General features: G+C 38.6%; 1 protein-coding gene across 1 annotated transcript in view; it reads right to left on the bottom strand.

Moving 5' to 3' along the window:
• The window catches only part of LOC122983389 (ATP-binding cassette sub-family G member 4-like), a 30,910-nt gene extending 11,712 nt beyond the window's left edge, over nucleotides 1-19,198 (bottom strand). The window contains exons 1-2 of the mRNA XM_044353106.1: nucleotides 18,880-19,198; nucleotides 6,337-6,605 (exon numbers count right to left, since the gene is read on the bottom strand). Coding sequence (XP_044209041.1) covers nucleotides 6,337-6,592 — 256 coding nt within the window. The 5' untranslated portion in view covers nucleotides 6,593-6,605; nucleotides 18,880-19,198. The remainder of the gene's footprint in view (nucleotides 1-6,336; nucleotides 6,606-18,879) is intronic.
• Between the last annotated feature and the right edge of the window lie 3,535 nt (nucleotides 19,199-22,733).

The raw sequence follows: 22,733 nt of genomic DNA, 5'->3' as shown, positions 1-22,733 counted from the left end.
CCTCAACAGGATAATGGATGTTCATTCAAAACATGTAGCTTGAGTATAACTAGCATTGAGATCTATTTGGGATATGTGGTTTCTTGTTTTTGTTTTTTCTGAGTGGTATTTTTTTCCTCTTGATGTCAAATTTGTACTTATTTCTATATCAAAGTATGTTTTTAGGAAAAAAAAGAAAGCTAAATATGTGAAACTTGAAAATATGTAGAACATAATGATCTAAATATAGACAGGTAGTTGTCTTTAATCAGATTTTCTTTCATAATTGTTTTTGAATCATTAAAATAATTGCCTCTCTGCCCATCATACACACTCATTATGTCTATATACATATAGCTGTAAGCTATACCTCTAAGCTTTACGTTTTCTGCTGTCATCTTGGCTTGCAGCAGTGTTTTGGGTTTAACACTTGGCCCAAATAATAAAAACAGGGCAACTTGCACATTATTTGGGCCAAAATACATCAGATGCTTGCTGTTATTAGTGATGTAAAGAAATTTTGGGAAATGCATAAAGTGTATGTGGTGTATAAATTCATTCAACAAGTTGGATATAATGATTGATGGAAGGATTGGATGGAAGAACCACAGCCAGATTACTGTTGTAAAAATATTGAGAAACTCCTAAAGCTCACTGCATGCTTCATTAACACAGTGCTGTGACACATTCTGTATTGTGGCTGTGCAAACATAGTCAAAGAGGTTTTAGAGAGCTGTACTAACTTACTATTGAAAGGACACTTCAAACAAGTTGAAACAAGTGCATTTAGATGTTGGACTCAAACTGAGCAATACATCAATAAAAAAAGTATTTGCAAATCATCTACAGTAAGTGTTTACCTGTTTCATTAAAGCTTGAGAGGAATTTATATTTATGTTTCCTGGAACACACGTCACCCTGCCTCAATTTACTTCACCTCTCCTCTCCTTGTTTCCTCTCCTCTCCTCACCTTGTTTTCTCTCCTCTCCTCTCTTCTCCTTTTTTCCTCTCTTTTCATTGTTTTCTCTCCTCTCCTCTCTTCTCCTTGTTTCCTCTCCTCTTCTTGTTTTCTCTTTTCGCCTCTCCAGTGGCCTAGTTCTGGACCAGCAGCCCTTTCTATTAGGGGGTTGTGGATATCACTGGATTGCTACTGTTCTATGCTCAAAAGCCGGCAGATGAGGACGTGGGCGTGGGGCCAGGGCCGTGTGTGAGGAGCCCATGTTCCACACTCCTTTGATTCAGCTTGGCAGCAATTACTCAGGGACTATGCAGAGCTGCTTTGTGAGGGCTGACATTATCACACTGGGCCACCTGAAATGGACGGTTTGGACTAGAAGACACCGCAGCAGCTATCAGAGGAGTCTGCTGTAAAGTCTGAGACTTTTGGAGAGGCTGAGAGGGCAGGTCCCTGTCTGCATAAGCACTGGACTCCTTCAGTTAGCTGCAGGGCGAGGAACCACCAACATTTCCACTGGAGACAGGCACCGAAGGCTGGTGAGCAGAAGAAGGAAGGCTGCTGTCTTTTGTGCCTGAGCCTGGGGAACCCTAACATGAAAGGGAAGGTTCTGTATGCAGCTCTAGAGAAGACTAAGAACTTTACAGTGCTAAGAAAGGTCAAGGAGCATCAGTGGCAGCATTACCTGGGTATTTCAGGTGGAGAGTGCTGTATAAGCTCCCTCTCCCTAAGAGGTCAGGGGATGACATGTGTATCATAGTGTGTTATCAATCAATCAATCAATCAATTTTTATTTATATAGCGCCAAATCACAACAAAAAGTCATCTCAGGGCACTTTTCACATAGAGCAGGTCTAGACCGTACTCTTTAATATACAGAGGCCCAACAGTTCCCCCATGAGAAAGCACTTGGCGACAGTGGTAAGGAAAAACTCCCCTTTAACAGGTAGAAACCTCAAGCTGAACCCGGCTCTTGGTGAGCGGCCATCTGCCTTGACCGGTTGGGTTGAGAGAGAGAAAGAAATAAATCTGTATTGTCCTTACTGTCTGCCATCTGCAGGAAGATGGGAGCGTGTTTCTCTGAGAGGCTATACATACTGGGACTCAAGTATTCTGTATTCACAAAAGAGGCAAGGGTCCTGTAGAATTTTTTGTTTGGTCAGGCTAAATTGGCCTAATGGCTCACTATGCGTAAAAAGGTCATTCCACCGAATCGGTTCCATTTGCATGTTGTCACTTTTAAAAATTAAACTTCATTCTTTATCTTTTTTCAGCACTGTATCTAATACCACACATGTTTAACTATTCAAAATGTGTAATGGCCATTTTATTTATTTCATTTTTTTATTGTTTCTAAATGACAAATTCTTCATATGAGTAACAGGACTGGAAGTAACAGGAGTGAGTTTTTAGCATAGCATTAGCAAATACTGAAATGTAGCCACATGGCATCAATGCTAATAGCATGAGAACACTTAGCACCTTCACGTGGTTTACCAAAACTATCTTAAAAAAACAAAACAAAACATGATAACATATATAAATATATAAATATAAATAATTTAGGTAACAGGAATTAACATTGAGATTTATGCTCTCAGTCATAGTTACAATATGATCAAAAATACAGAAAATAGAGTGAAAGAACTTTCATTTGGTCTTCCCATGGTTTTAGGGAGACTCAAATGATGCCGCTTCCTGTTGATCATGTGACTTTTGGAATGTCCCAAATTTTTAGAGGGGGGAACGTGTCAGGGACTGAGTGAAAACCTGGGGACACGACTAAAATATGTATTGTAACTAACATATTAAGAATTTTCTGATGAGAAAATGTATTTTATGTCTAAAACAAAAAAAATAAGATTTCTGAAAGATTCCAATCAATCGCATGGTGAAGTTTGGTGTTAGAGAGTGAGGACGGGCTAAAATCCTATTTTTTCAGCTTTCTAGGCAGTTTTTATTAAGGTTTTACATGATGTATCTTCAAATTGCAATTAGGACAAAGTGCAGGACACTTTGCTTGATAATGTAATGTATTATACAGATAATTTTCATGCATATTTATGCATGTAATGTCCTGGGGACGGGAAAGGCACAGATTCGGCCAAAAGGTTGTGGGGTAGTGGTCTGGCTTGTCACTGTTTAAAGGGCTGGTCTTTGTGGTCTTTCCTCTCCTATCCCCTCCTCTCCTCTTCTTTCCTCTCCTCTCCTCTTCTTTCCTCTCCTCTCCTGTCCTCTCCTCTCCTCTTCTTTCCTCTCCTCTCCTCTTCTTTCCTCTCCTATCCCCTCCTCTCCTCTTCTTTCCTCTCCTCTCCTGTCCTCTCCTCTCCTCTCCTCTTCTTTCCTCTCCTATCCCCTCCTCTCTTCTTTCCTCTCCTCTCCTGTCCTCTCCTCTCCTCTCCTCTTCTTTCCTCTCCTCTCCTCTCCTCTTCTTTCCTCTCCTCTCCTCTCCTCTTCTTTCCTCTCCTCTCCTCTCCTCTCCTCTCCTCTCCTCTCCTCTCCTCTCCTCTCCTCTCCTCTCCTCTCCTCTCCTCTCCTCTCCTCTGTCCTTTGGCTCATATAGTCAGCTACATTATTGATGACCTAACCTGTCTCAGGCAATGCAGCACTTACTGGAAACCTCAGAGATTATACTCGTAACACATGCACTTAACATCAGACTCATAGGTAGAGACTGGCTGGTTTACTGCATCAAACACAAATTTACAGTCTTCTACTACTGCTTGCACACATTTACTGAATGAGTGATACTTAGGTCTCCCCAAAGTGAAAAGACAAAGACAAACATTGTTGCTTTTGAATAAAAAACACTATACTGCTCTAAATGGTATGACTGAAGCCCATTATGGCTTGGCAGGCCAGAATGAGGCAAGGAGGATGCCACCCAACAATATTCTTGGACACACGACATGAGAGTGAGATTTGTTCTTAATCAGAAGTGTTCCTTACAGTAAACAGTATGTTTTAGTTTTACAAGAGAAAAGGATGAAGACTAACTGGTTGTTTTGGCAAATGTACATCTAGTTAACTTCCCAGCAAACAGCTGCTCTCTAGAAGTGTTTCTTCAGGAAGCATGGTAAATAGTGATAGGTGACTGTTTGACATTTCCTGTACCTCTACTGTCAGCCCAAAAATGTCTCCTTTACAAAAAAATCTTCAATTCTTCAACAGAAGGGATAAATGCTTTTGATTTAATGATCCCTTTGCCCTTCCTCTAGTGCCTAACCATAAGGACAAACTTAACATTTAAGTCAATATGTGGTTAGTACATGAACAAACAATTTTTAAACACAAATCCTCAAGCTGGATTGAATGTAGTGAGTCATCATTGTTACCAATCAAAGCCTTTTGGGCGCTCCATTCACTGGTGAAAACACTATTTTCAGCTCAGCTGTGATCTTTAGTCTGTTACTTCCTTGTAAAGGGTTTACTGAGAGAAATCAGAACCAACCATAATGCAATAAATCTGTCATGAAAAGAGGGTATGAACAGGTGGTTGCTGAGTAATTTATTAAATAAAAAGTGTGTATATAGGCCTGAGCTGAATTAAACATTTACAGATACAGTATCCCTTATCATACCTGCACAGAAAACATGCTTGCAAATATTCTGTATGTCAACTATCCATTCAACAGAAGATGTAGTGACTGAAGTCTGAGCTGCATATGGATCATTACCTTCAGTGCAAATAATTTTGATCTGCACTGACTAAAATACACACAATGGCACCACATTCAAAGCTTGCATCTTTTATATTAATGTCTATAACTCGCATGTCACTTGATCCTCTCCGTGAAATCCATGGACAGTGATGGATCATAGAGAGGGCAGTGTGTCAGAAACAATCAGCCCTGCTCCCTCCTCAGCTCCCTCTGTCTCTGTTTGGGGAAATGATCTCAACAACAAAGATCAATAGAGGGTTTGCTACAGTTACTGTGAGTAATTCATCGCTTACTGCTCAATCAGTCATGTGCTACTGGTTTATTGTACTGGTGTTACTGACATGAGAGAGTGCAGAAGGAAACAAACTAAGGATGAGAGAGAAATATTATATTATTTTTCTTACTCTGACTGCCACTTGCAGAGGATGGAGCTGCTGCAAGGCCAAATGGAAGTGAGTTAATGACCTCGCTGTAACTGCTGGGCCGGAAGCAGCAGAGCAAAGCTGGCATTAAGCTACCACTTCTTATTACTGGCCACTTTTGTCGGATGTCTGCACAACTTATATGTATGTCCTCATACTCAAAACACAACTGAACAGACCAAACACACACCTACCTACCACCTGGCATTTGCAGATTTCTATTTGACTTGCATCATCGAAGCACAAGAATTCAAAGTAATAATTCACACAAGATGTATCCTTTTAGTGTCAAAGACTGACTGACCACTTGGCTTGCAATATGGTTGAAAAGGTTTAATTCTGGTCACTTACAATACATTTCAATGTTTTCATGTATCAAAAAAGTAATTTCTCAAACCACATCTCCACTGTCTGTGCTCACTGTGTTACATATGTTAATGGTTTTTCCCAAACATACCTGAATACACACCATCCACTTCTTACTAGCACAGTAGCTGCAACTACATTAGCTTATGCTAGTTGTGAAAGACCACAGCTAACTGTGCAAGCAACAACTGGAAGCAATAAATGTATTTAGCTATAATTTGCATATTCACCCATTCACTAATTTCTACAACACTTAATAGTTTATTCTGCTGTGAGCTGTAAATTTAGATTTTGGATTTTACATTATTAGACAGGTTGCAAAACTTAATCAAAACTTAAATTACCATATTGGCCCAAATATAAGATAATATTTTATTCTGGAAATTACATTTGAAAAAGTGTGGGTTGTCTTATATTCAAGGACTGTTGCTTTAATTCTGTTGTCTGTGTGTCATTTAGAGTTAGTCACTCCTAAAAGTGTTTTGTTAGTTCAGTTGAACTACAGTGAACTACAGAAGGCTAATTTAACATTTTTCTGATGTGACTTCATGATGGGTGAAAACAATTTTACATAAAGCATCTTCTGACATCTTTACTGCAGAAACTGGCTTTGGTCTGAATCGTTTGTCAAGCTGCAAAGAATTTCTATTGAGAGATGATGACGAGCTCAAACAGAAAGTCTGAAAACGAGAGAAAGGCTTCAAGGATTGAAAGTGCTCTGCAACGCCATCATCACCATCAAAACCCCAAATGAGGAAATATATTTTGGAAGAAGAGTTCAGAGATTCTTAGAATTTAAGAAAGCTTGGTGCACAATCAGTCTTCTGCCTACTAGAACTCTTCTTGTTTTCATTTCAGTGGAACCTGGACTTCATGCAGCTTATATCCTCACTCCTAACAAACTGGTTTAAAGACATGACTGACGAATGAAGGATGGGTGGATGTGTGTTACCTCTCCTCCTCCAGCATGGTCCCTCCTGAATGGTGTAGGAGAGGTCAATGAACTCTAGGTCCACGGCCAAGCGTTTGGGCAGGTGGGAGAAGCGCTGCGCTTCCGTGATCTGGTTCTCAACCTTCTTCAGGTGAGTCAACTTGGATGCGTCCTGCTGCTGCTGAGGCTGGGCCAGTGTCTGGCTGCCTCCATTACACATGATGGCCTCCTCCATGGGGATACTCACAGAATCAGGTTCCAGCGCCTTATTATCCATGCCTGCTCTCTGTCTGTGAGAGAACAGGTAACAGAAGATGGACAGTAAAGGCAGAAGAGGTAAGGAAGACAAAATCAGAAAAAAGGGAGGTCAGTCATGCATCATTACCTGCTGGCATGTCTAATTTTACAGCCGCAGCTGGGGATTTGATGCCTTGATAACATATTTGGAGGTCATTTTCTAAAAGCTCTCCATCCAGATTGAAGCTACAAAACAGCAGGGCACTTGAGCCAGCAAGCAGCTTTACATTATGCCCAAAACACAACAAAACAGAGGAGGAAAAAAAAGGAAAAGACTTCACGCCACTTTCAAAGCATTGTTTGTAGCTAACACAGCAAGTATACAGACCATGAGTCAATGTGACAGTTGTTTGGACTGATCATGGAGCGGAACTGCTTTTGAAGGCAGTAAACAAATACAAGGTTGCTAAAGAATAACCACAGGGAATCATGCCAAAACAATCCCAGCAATATCTTTGACCTTTATGTTCGATTTCTTAATAACATGTCAGTGTTTTCTCCATTCACACTACAATGTGAGACTAGCAATTTCTTCATTTTCATGGCTGGAGAATCCAGATGCTGTGGGCACGCAGGGCTAAAACCAAGAGGTAAGGAAGGGCTGTCATATTTATCTGCTTTAGTGGTGACACATCCACTATACATACATGCTAACATATGCTGCTCACACAGACATAATAATAAACACTTATAGACCAGTATGTTGTTCAGCTGCCAGAGAACTGTTCAGATACAAGAAAAGGCCTGACATCAAAACAAGCTGGCAACAAACTCTAAATTCCAGACAGCACTACATAAAGGTACCTTTGGCATTTAATTTCTATATAGTCCACAAGTAGACAGTTCACAACGCCACAGGAAGAATGCAAAATGAAAATGAAAATAAACCACATAATGATGATGTGATATATTGTTACCAGAAGGTGAAGTTATCAGTGTTGGTAGCTGGAATAAGCTGATGGTAAAGTGAGGTGAGTGTGAATTCAAATGAAATGTTTATTAAGCAGTACTGACAGAGTTGCAGTTCTACAGCACCAGTGCAGTCCAGAAGTATGTGGACAGTGATTCAAATCTCCACATTGGATTTGAAATCAAGTAGTGACTGTATGGAAGTGCAGATGCTTAGCTTGACTTTGATATCTAACCTCATGTTGAGCTATAATCATGGTATATACATCCATGAACACTGGACCAAGTGGGAATTCATCTCTCTGACCCAAGCTAGTAATGTGGCTCTAGGGATGGTTGGTCGGTCAGTCGGTGCAGCATTTTGGTCCAAACTAAAATATCTCAGCAACTATTGTATGGGCTGCCATGAAATTTTGTACAGAAGTTCATAGTCCCCAAAGGATCAGTTGAAACATAATTTTGATCCCCTGAATTGTTGTTTAATGCCATCATTAGGTCAAACTTTGAAGTACTGAAGACCTGTAAAAACAATGACATTCCTATCAGCCTCATCTGTACTTTGTGTAAGCGCTTGTGGGGAAGCCTGACCAGAGTGGCTAGGAAGGTGGTAGGAGGCGGATGTGAGAGACTTTGTCCGTGTATGAAAAAAGGATGTCTTATTTACAAAAAGTGAAACTATGCTACATGTGTAACCAAAAGTATGTACAAAACCACAAAACTGAGCAAAACTCAACTTATAATAACATATGTTAATTTAACATCACGTACACACAGCTACACACTGATGTTAACTCCTTTAACAGACAAAAGCAACTGCTTATTTAAGGTGCAGCTCAGTTCCTTTATTTGATCGTTCCTCGCTCCTCAATTTTCGCTTGACCCAGAAATCGTTCCATTCCGCCATCTTGAAGGCCATCCCAAAGCGCTTGTTTCTGCTTTGAGGAGCGAGGAGCAAGGACGGATCTCTGAGGAGCTATGAGCGAGGATATAGAGAGCAGCCTTCAGTCTTTTACCAGCCGACGTGCCCCCTTATTGGATATCAGTTATTGATTAGACGCTGCAGCTGATCAAACTGATCTGATACTTCACAACATCACTGAGTGGAAACAGATGACAGATTAAACTCAAGTGTATCACCCCCAAGTTTTGTATTTTATGTTTTCTGATTCACCACATTGTTAAAAATCTGATCAACAAAAGAAGAACAAACAACTTTCTTAATTTATTAGAATTTTTTTTCTTTTCATGATCTGTTATTTCTCCTTTTAACTTTTGTTATGGATACAATTAAAGTAAGGGACAGTCTGTCCGTTAGCAAGAAACACTCTAAACACGTTTACATTTTACATCATTTATCATCATTTCCATTCAGTCACATGAGGCTGAAAATTCCTGAGCGTCAGGTTTGATATGAGTTACATAATTTCCATTTCCCCTGAAACATTTAGCCTAATAAATAATTTCCAGTGTTCAAAAGACATCCTAATCATATTCTGGGTTATTAAATAATGAATTCACAATCAGAATATCAATAAATACAGGTGCAAACAATTAATAAATAATATAAACGCATTTAGCCAGTAGAAATGGTTCATGTGCCTCTGAGCAGGACACAGTACACAGTTTAAGTACAGAATGCAGGTTTTTATTCATGTGCAGGTGTTTGTCAAACAGGTAACAGGCTAAAGATAGAAAACAGCTGCTGGCAGTAATAACTGTGCACCTTTATTAGTATTAGCACGGTGCACATGTATGCAGACACAAACTCCATCAAAAGTCTCTACAGCTGTTAAAGCTGACTGACGGCTGATCCAGCTGTGATCAGCAGCTGCCATCATCAGAGACTGACGTCACTTCATGTGATGCTTCAGAGGAAAGGACGTCTCATTTCTTTAAAAATATATTTCCTTTTTTCCTCTCTCCTCACATCTTTAGTGGGAGGGACTAAGACGCAAGGAAAAGACGCAAGTGAGGGAAACTTAAATGCAGTTTAAGGGAATTTGGATGTACCCACAGACTCTTCCATCAGCAGGAGTAAATCTAGGTTGCACCATTTTTACAGGGAAATCCAATCACTCTCCTGAAACTAGGTAAGTGATAAAGTTATTAATTTCCTCCCTAAACTCCTAGTAGAAACACTTTTTAAAATACCTTACCATATAACACACATTTGTGACCATATAGAAACAGATCACAATCAACATCAATGACTTTGCATAATTTACCTCCCTTCCATGCTTGGTCTAACCCAGTGAAAGCACTGATGATGTCATCTAGTGTATAAATATGAGAAGTGGTTGGGTGTCTCCCATGGATGTATAATAAGAACTGGGGTGCTTTTCATTTAGCCAATTTATGCTTCCTCGCATCCTCTCTCCTCTCTCTGTCCTCCGGATGTGACCCAGAAACCATTCTCCCTCTGCAATCATCAAGGATCTTCCAATCCCTTCAAAGCACCTCAGAGGAGACGCAGAGCGAGGAGAGAGGAGGCTCCTGGAGGAGTTTAGAGTGAGGAACCAGAGGTGTATCCTCTGCAGATGTTTTCTACTGGATAGCAACACCCCTTTGATCCAATGTGTTTACTAATTGTTCAGCTGATCTGACGGTACATTAACAGTCAGGCTGTTGTTGTAACACAGCAGACCAGGAAAACTACATGTGGAACTGGACTGAAAGCACCAATATCAGCTTTTCCTATTTATACACAGAATAAAAATTACAGAATTATGATTCAACCATAAAAAACACTCTTGTATCTTCTCCTCTCTTCTTTTCTGTTTCAAGTATGTCTCAGATCCTTAAGGAAAATATGACATTGCCTTGTGTCTCCTATAATAACAACCTGAGCCTGAAAAGGATGTCAGACTTTCACAAACTAAATAAAAAATATTTTATTGGAACATATTTTGCAGGCTACAGCTGTTTTTATTTCTCCTTTTCCTCAGTTCTGTTCTTTTAGTAATTAATGGATTTAAATTGGCAGATGGCCGCCCACCTAGAGCCTGGTTCTGCTTGAGGTTTCCTCCCGTTACAGGGCAGTTTTTCCTTGCTGCTGACGCCAAGTGCTACTCATGGGGGAATGTTGTCTCTGTAAATTTAGTGTTTGATTACGGTCTAAACCTGCTCTATGTGAAAAGTGCCCTGAGATGACTTCTGTTATGATTTGCCACTATATAAATAAAATTGAACTGAATTGAAGTGAATTTGCGTCTTATTCTGTGGCAGCCAGACGCTGCTATAGATCTATAATCAAATAATAAAAAATTGGAGCAGTTATCAGGTGTTTTCCTTCCAGCTCTCAATGTTGTAGAAATTATTAATAGTTTAAAGTGTTCATTAATTTTACATGAATTTTAAGTTTAAACTTTAGAGTTTGTTAATCATTTCTACATATTGATAGCTGACCTCTACATATTTGACAGTTGAGGTGCTGTGTATCATGAGTAGCTGCGGTCTCCTCAAAATGATGCTGGAGTGAGCGAGGACGTTCCTTTTGATGAATTAAATTCCTCAGTCCTCGCATTTGTAACTTGCATCTCTCTCTCACACCCTTGCTTCAAGGAGCTAAGAAGCGAGGAAGAGACATGAGTGAGGAAAGCGAGGAGACACGTTAGCTTAATGAAAAGCACCCACTGATATGGCGCCACCAGTCAGCCATGCTGCCAATTTGTCCTAGTGACCACTCGTGGTGTTGCAGTGAAAAACTCTTCTGTAGATGGCCATTATAAAAGATACATCTATTCAACTGTTGACAGGACACCTCCAACTGCAAATAAGGTAAATTACGATTCTTTCTATTATGATTTTTTTAATCCATGAAAGTTTTATATTTGTAAAACTAATTACAAGGCTAATGGCTAACTGTGCTAGGCAACCAATTCTCATTCAATTGAATAGACGCCATCTCTGAGTCCAATAGCCAGTTCTTATAATACATCCATGCTGCCTCCCCCTTTTGTCTCAGGAAAGTCATATTATTAACACAGATCCAGTGGCATTAATCTGTGCAAGCAATAATAGTGTAAAGGGAATGTTTCCCCACACTTTTATTAAACATAAACTCTTTTTTCATGTTTTTTCTCACACACAGTCCTGTTCCTGAGCCTGCATCACTGTCAATAGACAATTACACAGATACAGCAATCAGATGGAAGAGACGGGCTGCTGTTTCCTCTGAATGTCTGCACAGTGCTGATGATGCAGAGACAGTGGTGAGTAACAGCATGTCTCAGAAGGCTGTGTGTGTGTGTGTGTGTGAGAGCATGTGTGCCTGCGTAGACACCCACTGCCTGGTAGGAACAGACAGCTCGATATCTCTTATGATAAACAGATTTGTAGTCAGGCCTCTAATAGGTGAGAACAAACCAACCATGATTTGCATAAATTACAATCCAGTTTGGAGGAGTTGTTGTCTGGACAACTGGCAAGGTTTTGTTTTAGAGCAGGAAGAAGTGGGATCTTTCACTGCAGTGAAAAGTCACAGAGAAGAAGACTTTTTAAATATTTTACCAAGATGATGTTTCCCTTATGTTAGCCGTAACCAAGTGTTTTGAGTTCCTTAAACATGATAAAAACATTTATAATACTTTGGTTGCTGGGAGCAGATACTGACAGAAAAACAAATGAAGTAATGTGGCCATGAATATTTTGTAGATTCAGTCAGTACGAACATTTTGCATTTGCAGTGAATATTTTACAGCTGTTTACAGATGTTTAATATAATTAGGGCTGCAACTAATAAATAAAAATTAAAAATAAATACATTTTTGGTTTTTAAAATGTCAGAGAATATTGAAAAGTGCCCATCACAATTTCCCTAAGCCAAAGGTTATGTCTCCAAATGGTTTGTTTTGTGAAACCACTTGTCCTAAACCCAAAAGTATTCTGTTTAATACCATAGTATGCCAAGATGACCAGCAAATATTGACATTTGAGGGAGTGGAATCACTGATTAAAACTGTAAACTGGATGGCTTTACATTTTTTTTAAAAAATCTTAAAATATAATAGGAGTTTTGCTCTCTAAATATTAAAAGCCAGCCTTGCAAAGTAGTGAGTGCTAGAATAAGTAACTGATACTGGCAATCAGAGGTAGAAATCACCACTTATCACTTCGCTGCTTTGAATAATTTTGTTTGGTTCATTTTAAAGATCCGTAGTCACTGATTATGTTTGTTTATTCATTTTCTAAGCTAAGCAGAATGCATCAGCATTCAAAGGCATATCACTATGCACATCAGTAAGCATTTGCATGGCAGTAACATTTATAAATAAATAAATGAATATATTCCGACTGTCTTCAGTTCAGTATGTTACATTAATTCCATTTTAAACTATTCAGCTCAGTACAAAAAAAGGCCAATACAGGCCACCTGTCTACAGTTTAATCACATCATGATGGTTGCTGTGGCTCTCACAGTCTTTCTGTAAACTTTAAACAGGAAGAAACAGCTGAGTTGATAAGTATCATTTTCAGGTGAGTTCCAATACAAAAAGTTACATATTTGGTCAGTGAAAATGATTCAGTAGGGTCAGTTCATCTTGTGTTGTGTTGTGTTAAAGACTTGCTCTGACATGTACTGAACACCTCCACTGCTTCTACGTCATTATTAGTCCCGCTTCAATGGAAATGTATATATGTTTCCTGGGAAAAGATAGCTTTGATATGACCACCATCAGACAAAATCCATTTCCATTGTCCTGGCAGGGCTCTAAGCAGCAGAAATATGCAGTCTCCCCTGTGATCGCGAGGTGATTAATGATCATCGAAATGGAGATACGTCTAATCTACTTTGTTCTGCGCAGACCACTGTAAAAACGGTTCCCAAGTCTGAGGTGGTACAGTAATTTGTCCTTTTTGAGACAGAAGTCTCATTTAATCACTCATGGGGTTCTTAATCCCTTTGGGGATTAAAATCAACTTTCTTTTCTACCCTTGATCTGCTCGAAGCAGAAGGGGGCTACAGTTACCGGCTTGGGAAAAAATCTGCAGCCTCAGGTACACTACCAAGCACCAAGCCAAGCTAATGTATGGGAATTGACTGCTCCTTCACTTGGCCTCCACATCACACCTCCACGCAGACGCATTTCACTGACAGCATGGAAAGAGAAGCCAGAGAAATGTCAGTACAAGTCTTTTCTGGGTGTCAAAGGGCAGTGATAAGGAGGAGGCAGGGAAACGGAGAGACATGTTACGTATGCCAACATGTCACGAGTCAACCTGGATGGGTCTCAACTGTTCTGGACAAGAGGGAAGGTCCACAGAGGGGAGAGGAGAGGGAGAGAACTCAGTGACCCGGGTCATACCACTACAGATTATCTACAGTACCACTATTACACTTCTATCTGATTTGAAGACGTGATGCCCCAAATATAGCTGGATTAAAGGCCAATTACAACCAAATAATGTGGTCAGGTCCACACAGCTAAATGGAGACATCAAAGTAATGATAAAAAAAAATCATGCTGCTTGCCTGGTTTAACTGGAATGACCTCAAAAACTCTTCAATTTGCCTAATCCCCCCTCATTTCAGAATATATGAATATAAAAATACTGTTTATTTTTAAAGTGTAACTGCTGGACACAAGATGTCTCCTACTTCTGAAAAGTCCATTCTCAGTGCAAAGCTTCCCCCTTCAGCAGATGAATTTGAAAACTAACTCTGCACATACATCATTCTGCAGAGTGAAGCTCAAACCAAATGGAGTTACAATAAGAAAAATACTTTTTTAAGTGGTGGGGGGCTTTAAGTTTAAATCGACAGATTAGTATACAATAGGTTTCTCCAAAAATAAGAATCCCAGGGCTAACATTAAGACAGTGTAAGTAAGGCTAAAAAAGTAGAGCTGCAACAATTAGTCGAGTGACAGAAAACGACTCAACTATTTTGATAATCAATTCATTGTTTTGAGTGATTTTGCTTGAGAAAAAATGTTCAAATTCTCTGATTCCAGCTTCTCCAATGTGAGTATTTTCTGGTTTCTTCAGTTCTCTATGACAGTAAACTGAATGTCTTTGGGTTGTGTTGGTGTTGGTCGGGACAAAAGAAGACATTTTAAGTTTCTTGTGCTTTGGGAAACAGTGATTGACATTTTATAGTACATTTGACTGATTGATTAATTGGGAAAATAAAGAGAGAATTAAATAAAAAATAGAGAAAAAAATAACAGATTAATCGATAATGAAAATAATCATTAGCTGCAGCCCTGCTGAAAAGCCTAGTTTCTCTTGCCTTTAATCAACTTATCTTAAATGTGCATACGCAGCTGTTATTAACTTTGTTTATTTTGTCACTGTAACATAATGATTTGATGATGAGCAGCACAATAATTACTGTTCACTTGTTTAATATGTAGCTTGTTTGACACCATGATCAAATTACTAATTTTATTCTCAATCAGTTGTCTGACAACAGATACAGTAAAATGATATTATGTAAATATGTAAATGAGTAACTTAATTATTATTGTTAGAGTTTGTCTGTATTAAACACAGTACATGTGATGATGGAGAGCAAGATGGCTACAGCTGGTTTAGCCAGCTGAGTCTGTCTCACTCCTACAGGTTTGATGTGATGCAATTTTTTATTGTTCATCAGCAAAAAGAAGATAAAGAAGAGATTTAGCCATGCTCCTTTGGTTTTGGCATTTGAGATATAAAAAGGACCTGAGAGCCGGACACATTCACACATAAATGGCATTTTCAGATTTAGCTGGTCTAGTGTGGACGTTAAAGCTATAAGTTGAGGATTCATACTTAAAAATGACAGTCCATTTTGACATATTTCTTGGGCTCATGGCATGTGACTTTGATTTGATTACTGGGTGACGCAGTGGCTAACTGCGCAACTGGTGATATCTCATATTCTAAGTTGTAAGTGTGATATATCTAGCGTATATAACTGCTAATGCTACTCAGTTAATTAATAATAATTAATAATTCCACACAGAGCAGGATGGAAAATGATCACTTCCTTTGTATGGGGTCATAGTTTAATAGCAATCAGTAAACTTACTTTGTTCTCACAAAAAGTTTCATTCTATAGCAATTTTGAACTGGAGTTGCAGCCTGGCAATGATGCAAGTTGAAAAAGTATCACTTTTCAAATGCATTTTCTCCCTTAGTTTGTATTTTCTCACCTCTATTCACACTCAGTACACCACAAAACCAGTCTGAAAATCAGATTCAGCACAAAAACAGACACAAAGCATTTTATATTCTATTCATGACCCTTTGGATGTGACATGTTTCCCAATGGAACTGAGAGGTTTCAGACTCAGAACGCAGAAGAAAATAAAATGTTCAGATTTACAGCAGCTTGGGAAAAAAATTGTAATTTGGGGGGAAATTCCTGTTTCCCCTCAAAGAGCACATGAGCAACTGATAAAGACAATTTGCAATATTTATGTCAAAGCCAGGAATCTATTAAGTATATTACAATATTTATTTTCAGGCTGAATATGTCTGAAAATTACTATTTGTACAGTGGTGATGCCACTGAGCTGGAGGACTATAAATGTTGTGCTTGATCATATTTGAACCTCAGATCTCTAAAAATAGTGCAGACGCAGCTCTTCCTTCTAAGAAAATGGATTCTTTTCAAATCTGCGATTCAATAATGATTGTTCCACAATTTTTAATGAGTCTTTTGTGTTACAACCCTGTACAAAAGCTTCAACGACTGAGTGTTCTTCTGCCGTCAAGTTTCCACAGGTTGCATGACCTCAAGGTTTTCCCCCTCAAGTACTTGCTAAGAAAACCACAAGATATATGTTCTCTATTTCCCAATACTGCTATTCTATACAGCAGCATTCATATACATTCATATACTGTTTGTTCTTTTTGATCATTTGTATGTTGGTTGATAATGTTTGGTGTGTTGTCATCTGTGGTAATATGTTTAATACTCTGTGGCTGGAGACCACACTTCTTCTGCAGGCAGCGGTGGAAGAAGTACTCAGATCATTTACTTAAGTAAAAGTACCAATACAACAATGTAAAAATACTTCATTACAAGTAAAAGTCCTGCATGAAAAATCCCACTACAGTAAAAGTACATAAGTATTATGAGCTTGATGTAGTTAAAGTATTGCAGTAAAAGTAGTGGTTTGGTGCCTCTGACTGATATATTATTATATATGACATCATTAGATTATTAATAGTGAAGCATCAGTGTTAAAGCAGCATGTTAGTGTTGTAGCTGCTGGAGGTGGAGCTAGTTTACACTACTTTATATACAGTTAGCTAGTTTAGTCCTGTGGTTCCCAACCTAGGGGTCGGGCCCCTCCAAAGGGTCAGCAGATAAATCTGAGGGGTGGTGAGATGATTAATGGGAGAGGAAAGAAGAAAAAACAAAGTTCTGATACACAAATCTGTTTTCAGTTTTTGGACTTTTTCTCTAATCTTTGATTTTTGGTGAAATATTGGATCATTTGAACATTTATTGAAATGAAAGTATGTGAGAAGTTTAGAGGGAAAAATCACTATTTGGTGGAGCTGTTAACAACTCATAGACATGTGAAATGTGACCCCGACTACACACTGCTTTTTGTAAGACGTCAAAAGCCAAAAAGGTTGGAAACCACTGGTTTCATCTTTAACAATGTGTTGTATTTTAAAAGCTTGTTATATTATCCATTGTGTCAAATCTTCATCTGAAAAGTAACTAAAGCTGTTAATAAATGAAGTGGAGTAGAAAGTACAATATTTCCCTCTGAAATGTAGTGGAGTGGAAGTATAAAGTAGCATCAAATGGAAATACTTAAGTAAAGTACAAGTACCTCAAAGTTATACTTAAGTACAGAACTTTTTAGTTTTATTTAGTTACTTTCCATCACTGTCTCTGTGGACAACATGATATTAAATCACTGAAATGAATTATCCACTTTAGGTGGGATTTTGCTTTCTATGTAAAACTTCCAACAGTCACAAACAATATGGCTGAGACACTCTGACCTCACTTCTGTACATAAATGTGTCCTGCATAGATTGCAGGTAGATGTAATGAGCACCTCTAAAGATGGTGAAAGATGACTCATAGACTTCTGGGAGTCTTGTCAAAGCCAGTATACACTGTAAAAATGAATACTGTTGTGTCAACTGGATGATAACATCTAGTGGGCACAGCAGCAAGTAGAAAAGAGTCAGAGGAGCTGAACATGACAGCAGCAAACCTTACACAGTGTCTGTTTTTTCTGCCAGTGAACAGCAGCCTCATACTGTAGTGAGAAAGACTGGCTGTTCTTACATAACATGAGAAGACTGAACATAAGGATATTAAGATCAGACCCAGGGAAGTAGGTTAACAGTGCTGTTCTCCCATGACTTTGTAAGAATGAGAGTTAATACACTGGAGAGGCTTTGATAGAAAAAAAAAAAAAACTAAAAGCTCACGTACATTCCTAGTTTGAGCTACAACACAGGCTCCATAAGCTAAAGCAGAACTTTTCACTCATATGTTGAAATGGGTCTGAAATGTGAGGGAGGGGGGCAGGGTTGCCTTTCTTTGTGAGTTCAAAGGGAAGAAAATGATTAACAATAGCATTCATCTCAGCAATAAACGGATAAATAAAGTAGAGGATCAAATACAACTTGTCAGCAATCACTATAAGTTATATGAACAAATCTGTCGTTTTGGGTGGTCCTCTGTGCTTGAGTTTGACCATGAGCTGAGTGTCAGAAACAGTAAATTATTTCATAGAGTTTGGGAGAGTGTAACTTCCAATGCATCCCTACTTACAGGTCAAAAATTATCTACAGTATGTATAAGAACTAAAAAGACAAATAAAAAAAGGACAAAAAACTCTTTCTTCAAGTCAAAGTCACTGGATGGACAGTAACTCAAAGTCAGTCAATCATGTTTGTTTGCCAAAATAACTCAAATGTCATTTAATAAGGTTAAACAGGTTTGAATACAGATGAACACAAGTTCACAAACTCTCTGAATTCATATTAACCAGGCTGATGCATATTACATGAACAATAACTAGGGTAAAATGTCGCATTAATATTTTTATGAGGCTAATTACAGTGAATTTGACATAAGTTAGCTTATCTTGATGATAAAAGCGTTAATATAGGCTATATTTAAAATGCAGTGCTTAATAACCGCTTATTACACCACATTTGGAGGGTATTCTAATCTATTTTATTAATATTGACACTCTTTTCGTGTATTTAATAACTGCGTAATCCCTCGGAACATGTAGCCTACTGAGACAGTGGTCTGAGTGGACAGAGGGCAGCCTGGAAGCTGACACATCCACCACAGGGAAAGAGGAGTCACGTTAGATACAACAATAACACTTGTTAGGAGGAGATAAACACAAAGAGGAGAGAGAAGCGGAATAGAGAGCTTACGTTGACTGCTGTCGGGTACTAAGTATCGCTGTCCTTCGTGGTGTGTGTCAGGGTGTTGTTATCCTCCCCGGCTGCTGCATTCACTATCAAACACTGTCTGCTCCGCTCTGCAGCATCTACAGCAGCGCTGCACGCGGAGCGGAGAGGGCGGATCAGGACAGGAGGGGTGGATGAGTCGGGACGTAGCAGGATGGATGGAGGAGGGAGACACTGAGCTACTGTACAGACAGAGCCGGGTCACATGGTCGGAAAATGACTCCTCTGCTTCGTAGAAATGTGGATTTCTGCCTTTATAATCTTTATCACGGGTGACAGCTGTAGGCTTATGTTTATGTAAGCCACATTTCTACCACCTATTAACTGTAGCCTGTAGACTTATTTCCCATCTATTCACGTCACAAAGTTCGCAGAGTTGAATAATATTACCTACAATTATAGTAAGTTCAGGTGACAGTTGTTAAATGTGCTCAAATAGCCTAGATGCAGTGTATGAGCACATTCTGTTCATAATTATTATTTATTAGCATCAAAATATGATTCTGATTTCTGTAAAATTGCACTTACTTTAAAATATTTTCACTTTGATACTTTGAAGTAAATCAAATACTGTATTATCATCTCTGAAATAATAATCATTATAAATTGGTGAATACATTTTAGTAAATAACAATACTGTAATAATAATAATAATCTGAACTCAAGTTCCATTTACAGTTCTAGCTTTTTCCAGAGCCTTTAACCACATCTCATGTTCTTCATCAGCAGATGGAGTTTGCTCAGTTGGTTTGTACAAACTTCAACTAGGCAAACACCATTCACTAAGAAAGATCATGAGATGCAATTGAAAGCTTTGGGAAAAGCTGCCACAAAGTCTTTTTGTTCAATTTTATTTTATTTTTCTGTTAGAATGTAAGAACTTCCCATCAAACGGAAATTAAACTGTACCCTATCGGGTTTTATAGATCCTAAATGGTTCAACAATAAAAAATAATACTTTCATATTAATTGAAATTATTTTTAAACACATTACCACGTATTCCCGTAGAACATGAGTGTCAGTTTACAGTAGAGATATAGTAGTTATCCCTCTTCCGTGTGTGTATGTGTGTAGGGAACCCCGACACATCCTGTGGAAGTTGGAGACACTCTCAAATTCCTCAAAGTCTTTAGATGTGACAAATATGGCAACAAGCCACAACCCGTCAACAAGGGCCGCATATCTGAGAGACTGAATCCACCGCTAAATATGAGTCTGACAAGTTCAGACTTGAAAAATACATAACCCCATACAATGTACAGATAGATGCTATTCTCTCTGTCGCTCTCCTCCCTCCCCTTCCTCTTGTCTCTCATTCATCTGTGACTGTCCCTCTAACTTGCCAGAGGGGAGGAATTCTGCAGTGAACACACCTGGTGTCAAACAGGGATGACTAGTTGCTTCACACCCAGAGTGATGTCTGCTATGAATGGGGATTTAAACAGGAAGAAAAAGAGAAAGAGAAAAGGCTTGTTTGCAAATGGACATTCTCAAAACCTGTAGTCAGTAAAAAAGTCAGGGTGTCAAAATCTGGTGAAAGGTTACATTGTTACACACTGGGGAGAGGAGGCTAGTCATAAATACTGTCTGTAACATGCACTATTATCCCCTCGCTTGATATGGCAAGATAATGTCAGGGCTTGACTCTGTCCTAAACTAAGGAAATATACTCCCAGTCGATTTATTTATAGGCCACATGTAAAAACAACAAATACTGGCCAAGGTGTGTAATGGCTGAACAGTGTGTCTTAAGGCAGGATTAAAAGTGATGCTTCATAGGGAAGACCTGTCAGTGAGGAGTAAACTGTTCTACAGTCTGGAAGTGGCTTGATAATTAATCCATTGAACAAATGCAGTCTTTGGATGATTTGAAAATCACATTAACCGTGTGGGTAAAATAAAAGGTATATAAACCAGATGACACAAGTATTTCTATACCAAAACTCAATTTTAAACATGAATGTCAACCATCCTGAGATGAAGATGAGTGTATTTGAGTTGTTTTTTGTTTTTTTTTTCAAGTCAGCACATTCTTTAATCTGCATTATGGGTAATAATAAAACACACATATCACATAATTTTATATATTTGGCCCAACTCTTGCTTAAGAAAGTAAAAATACTAATGCCAACACTGTATGGTCCTGTAATTACAGTATGTTCTCACACTGAATCTCAGTATTCCACTAAAGTGGCAGTTAGGTCAAAGGGTAAGAACATCATGCCCACCTTAAGTTATGTTCTTGCTGCATACTACTGTATATGTTCAGTAATAGCCCTAAATTCATGGTGTGAGTGAGGCAGAGCCTTTGTTTGTGTTACTTCAAACCTTTTGAGGCACATTTCCTCCTCGACTATAGTAAAACCTGGAATATGCCCAACTGAACTGTTGGGTATATTCTGGTTCTGTGCACATAAAATGTGTTGGTTACACACTTAAGTGCTTCTAATGGTCATACAGTGTAAGGGTCACTCTCAATATTGGGTTTAGGCGACAGATGAAGGAATCCCAATGACACTATATACTAGAGCTGCAACAATTAGTCAATTAATTGATTAGTCGATCGACAAAAAATCACCAACTGTTTTGATAACCCAGTCATTTTTTAAGAAAAAATGCCCAAATTCTCTGGTTTTAGTTTCTTTTTTCTGTTCTTTGGGTTGTGGACTGTTGGAACAAAGTAAGACATCTTAGGTTGTATTTTGGGCTTTGGGAAACAGTGGTCGACTGACGTTTTAGAAACCAAAAAACAAATCAATTAATCAAGAAAATGATCGATAGATTAATATCAGATAATGACAATAAGCCTTAGTTGCAGCCCCACTGGATACAGCTACATTTTGAAAGTTCTCACTCTACTCCACATCACACCATTCAAAGTTTCCCCAGTTCAACAGCCAGTGAGAACAGTATCCTAACCCCTTTAGTATAGAGTATATGGGCTCTTAGTCTGTGATGGAAATTTACCAATATGTACCAGTATTGTAGTAGAGGCCAGGGAGAATAATAGAAAACTGTGTGGAGAGATGACCCAGCCCAGCAGGGAACAAAGAGCTAATTTGTCTGTAACTTTTCCCTCAGGTTCAAGGGTTTGACGCCTGGCTGCTGTCACACACAGGATAGGAACCTTGTAATTCACATTCTCTGTCATACATGGCACCAAATCAGACTTGAAGAGGTGTCCTGTTTGCAGTGCAGTTTCTAATTTTGGCACTCTTACAGTGTTTTGAGCATCAGTATCATCAAGAGAAGCCAACATACTCTTTGACATTTGAATACTACATTATCATGATTTCGGTTAATATTTTGGGTGTAGGGTTTTTACATTTTCAAGAGTCATTATAATAATATCCGAAAACTATTCAGTTTTTACCCAAAGAAAGATTCTGCTTGTGTTTGATCTGTCTCCAATTCAGCTGCAACAATAGAGAAAAGAAACCACAACCCATCTTGTTCTAACCAGACTTGATAGTCAAGCACCAGACAGGGACAATAGCTGTTTGAGTGTTATATTCATAAATATTCAGATCATAAATTGCCAGCCATGGGGTGAGGATCAAGGCATTGTAACACCAGGATTTAAAACAGCATAATTTTGTGACAAATTCCATTAATTCCAAAGGAATGGCTGCGATCAGAGGATCTGCTTGATGAGGCAAAATTAATCTGTGTAAATTTTCCACATAGATTTCAATTTAGTGAACTTTGACCCGTGAATTTTGGAGCAACAGCAAGCTATCTTTACAGCACTTTAAAGTGAAACTTGCAGGTTGATTTCACTTTAGTGGATTTACAGTCTTTGTATCATGAAAATTCT

Source organism: Thunnus albacares, chromosome 6, assembly GCF_914725855.1.
Source record: "Thunnus albacares chromosome 6, fThuAlb1.1, whole genome shotgun sequence".
NCBI lineage: Eukaryota > Metazoa > Chordata > Actinopteri > Scombriformes > Scombridae > Thunnus > Thunnus albacares.
This window is presented reverse-complemented; position numbering and strand designations above follow the sequence as displayed.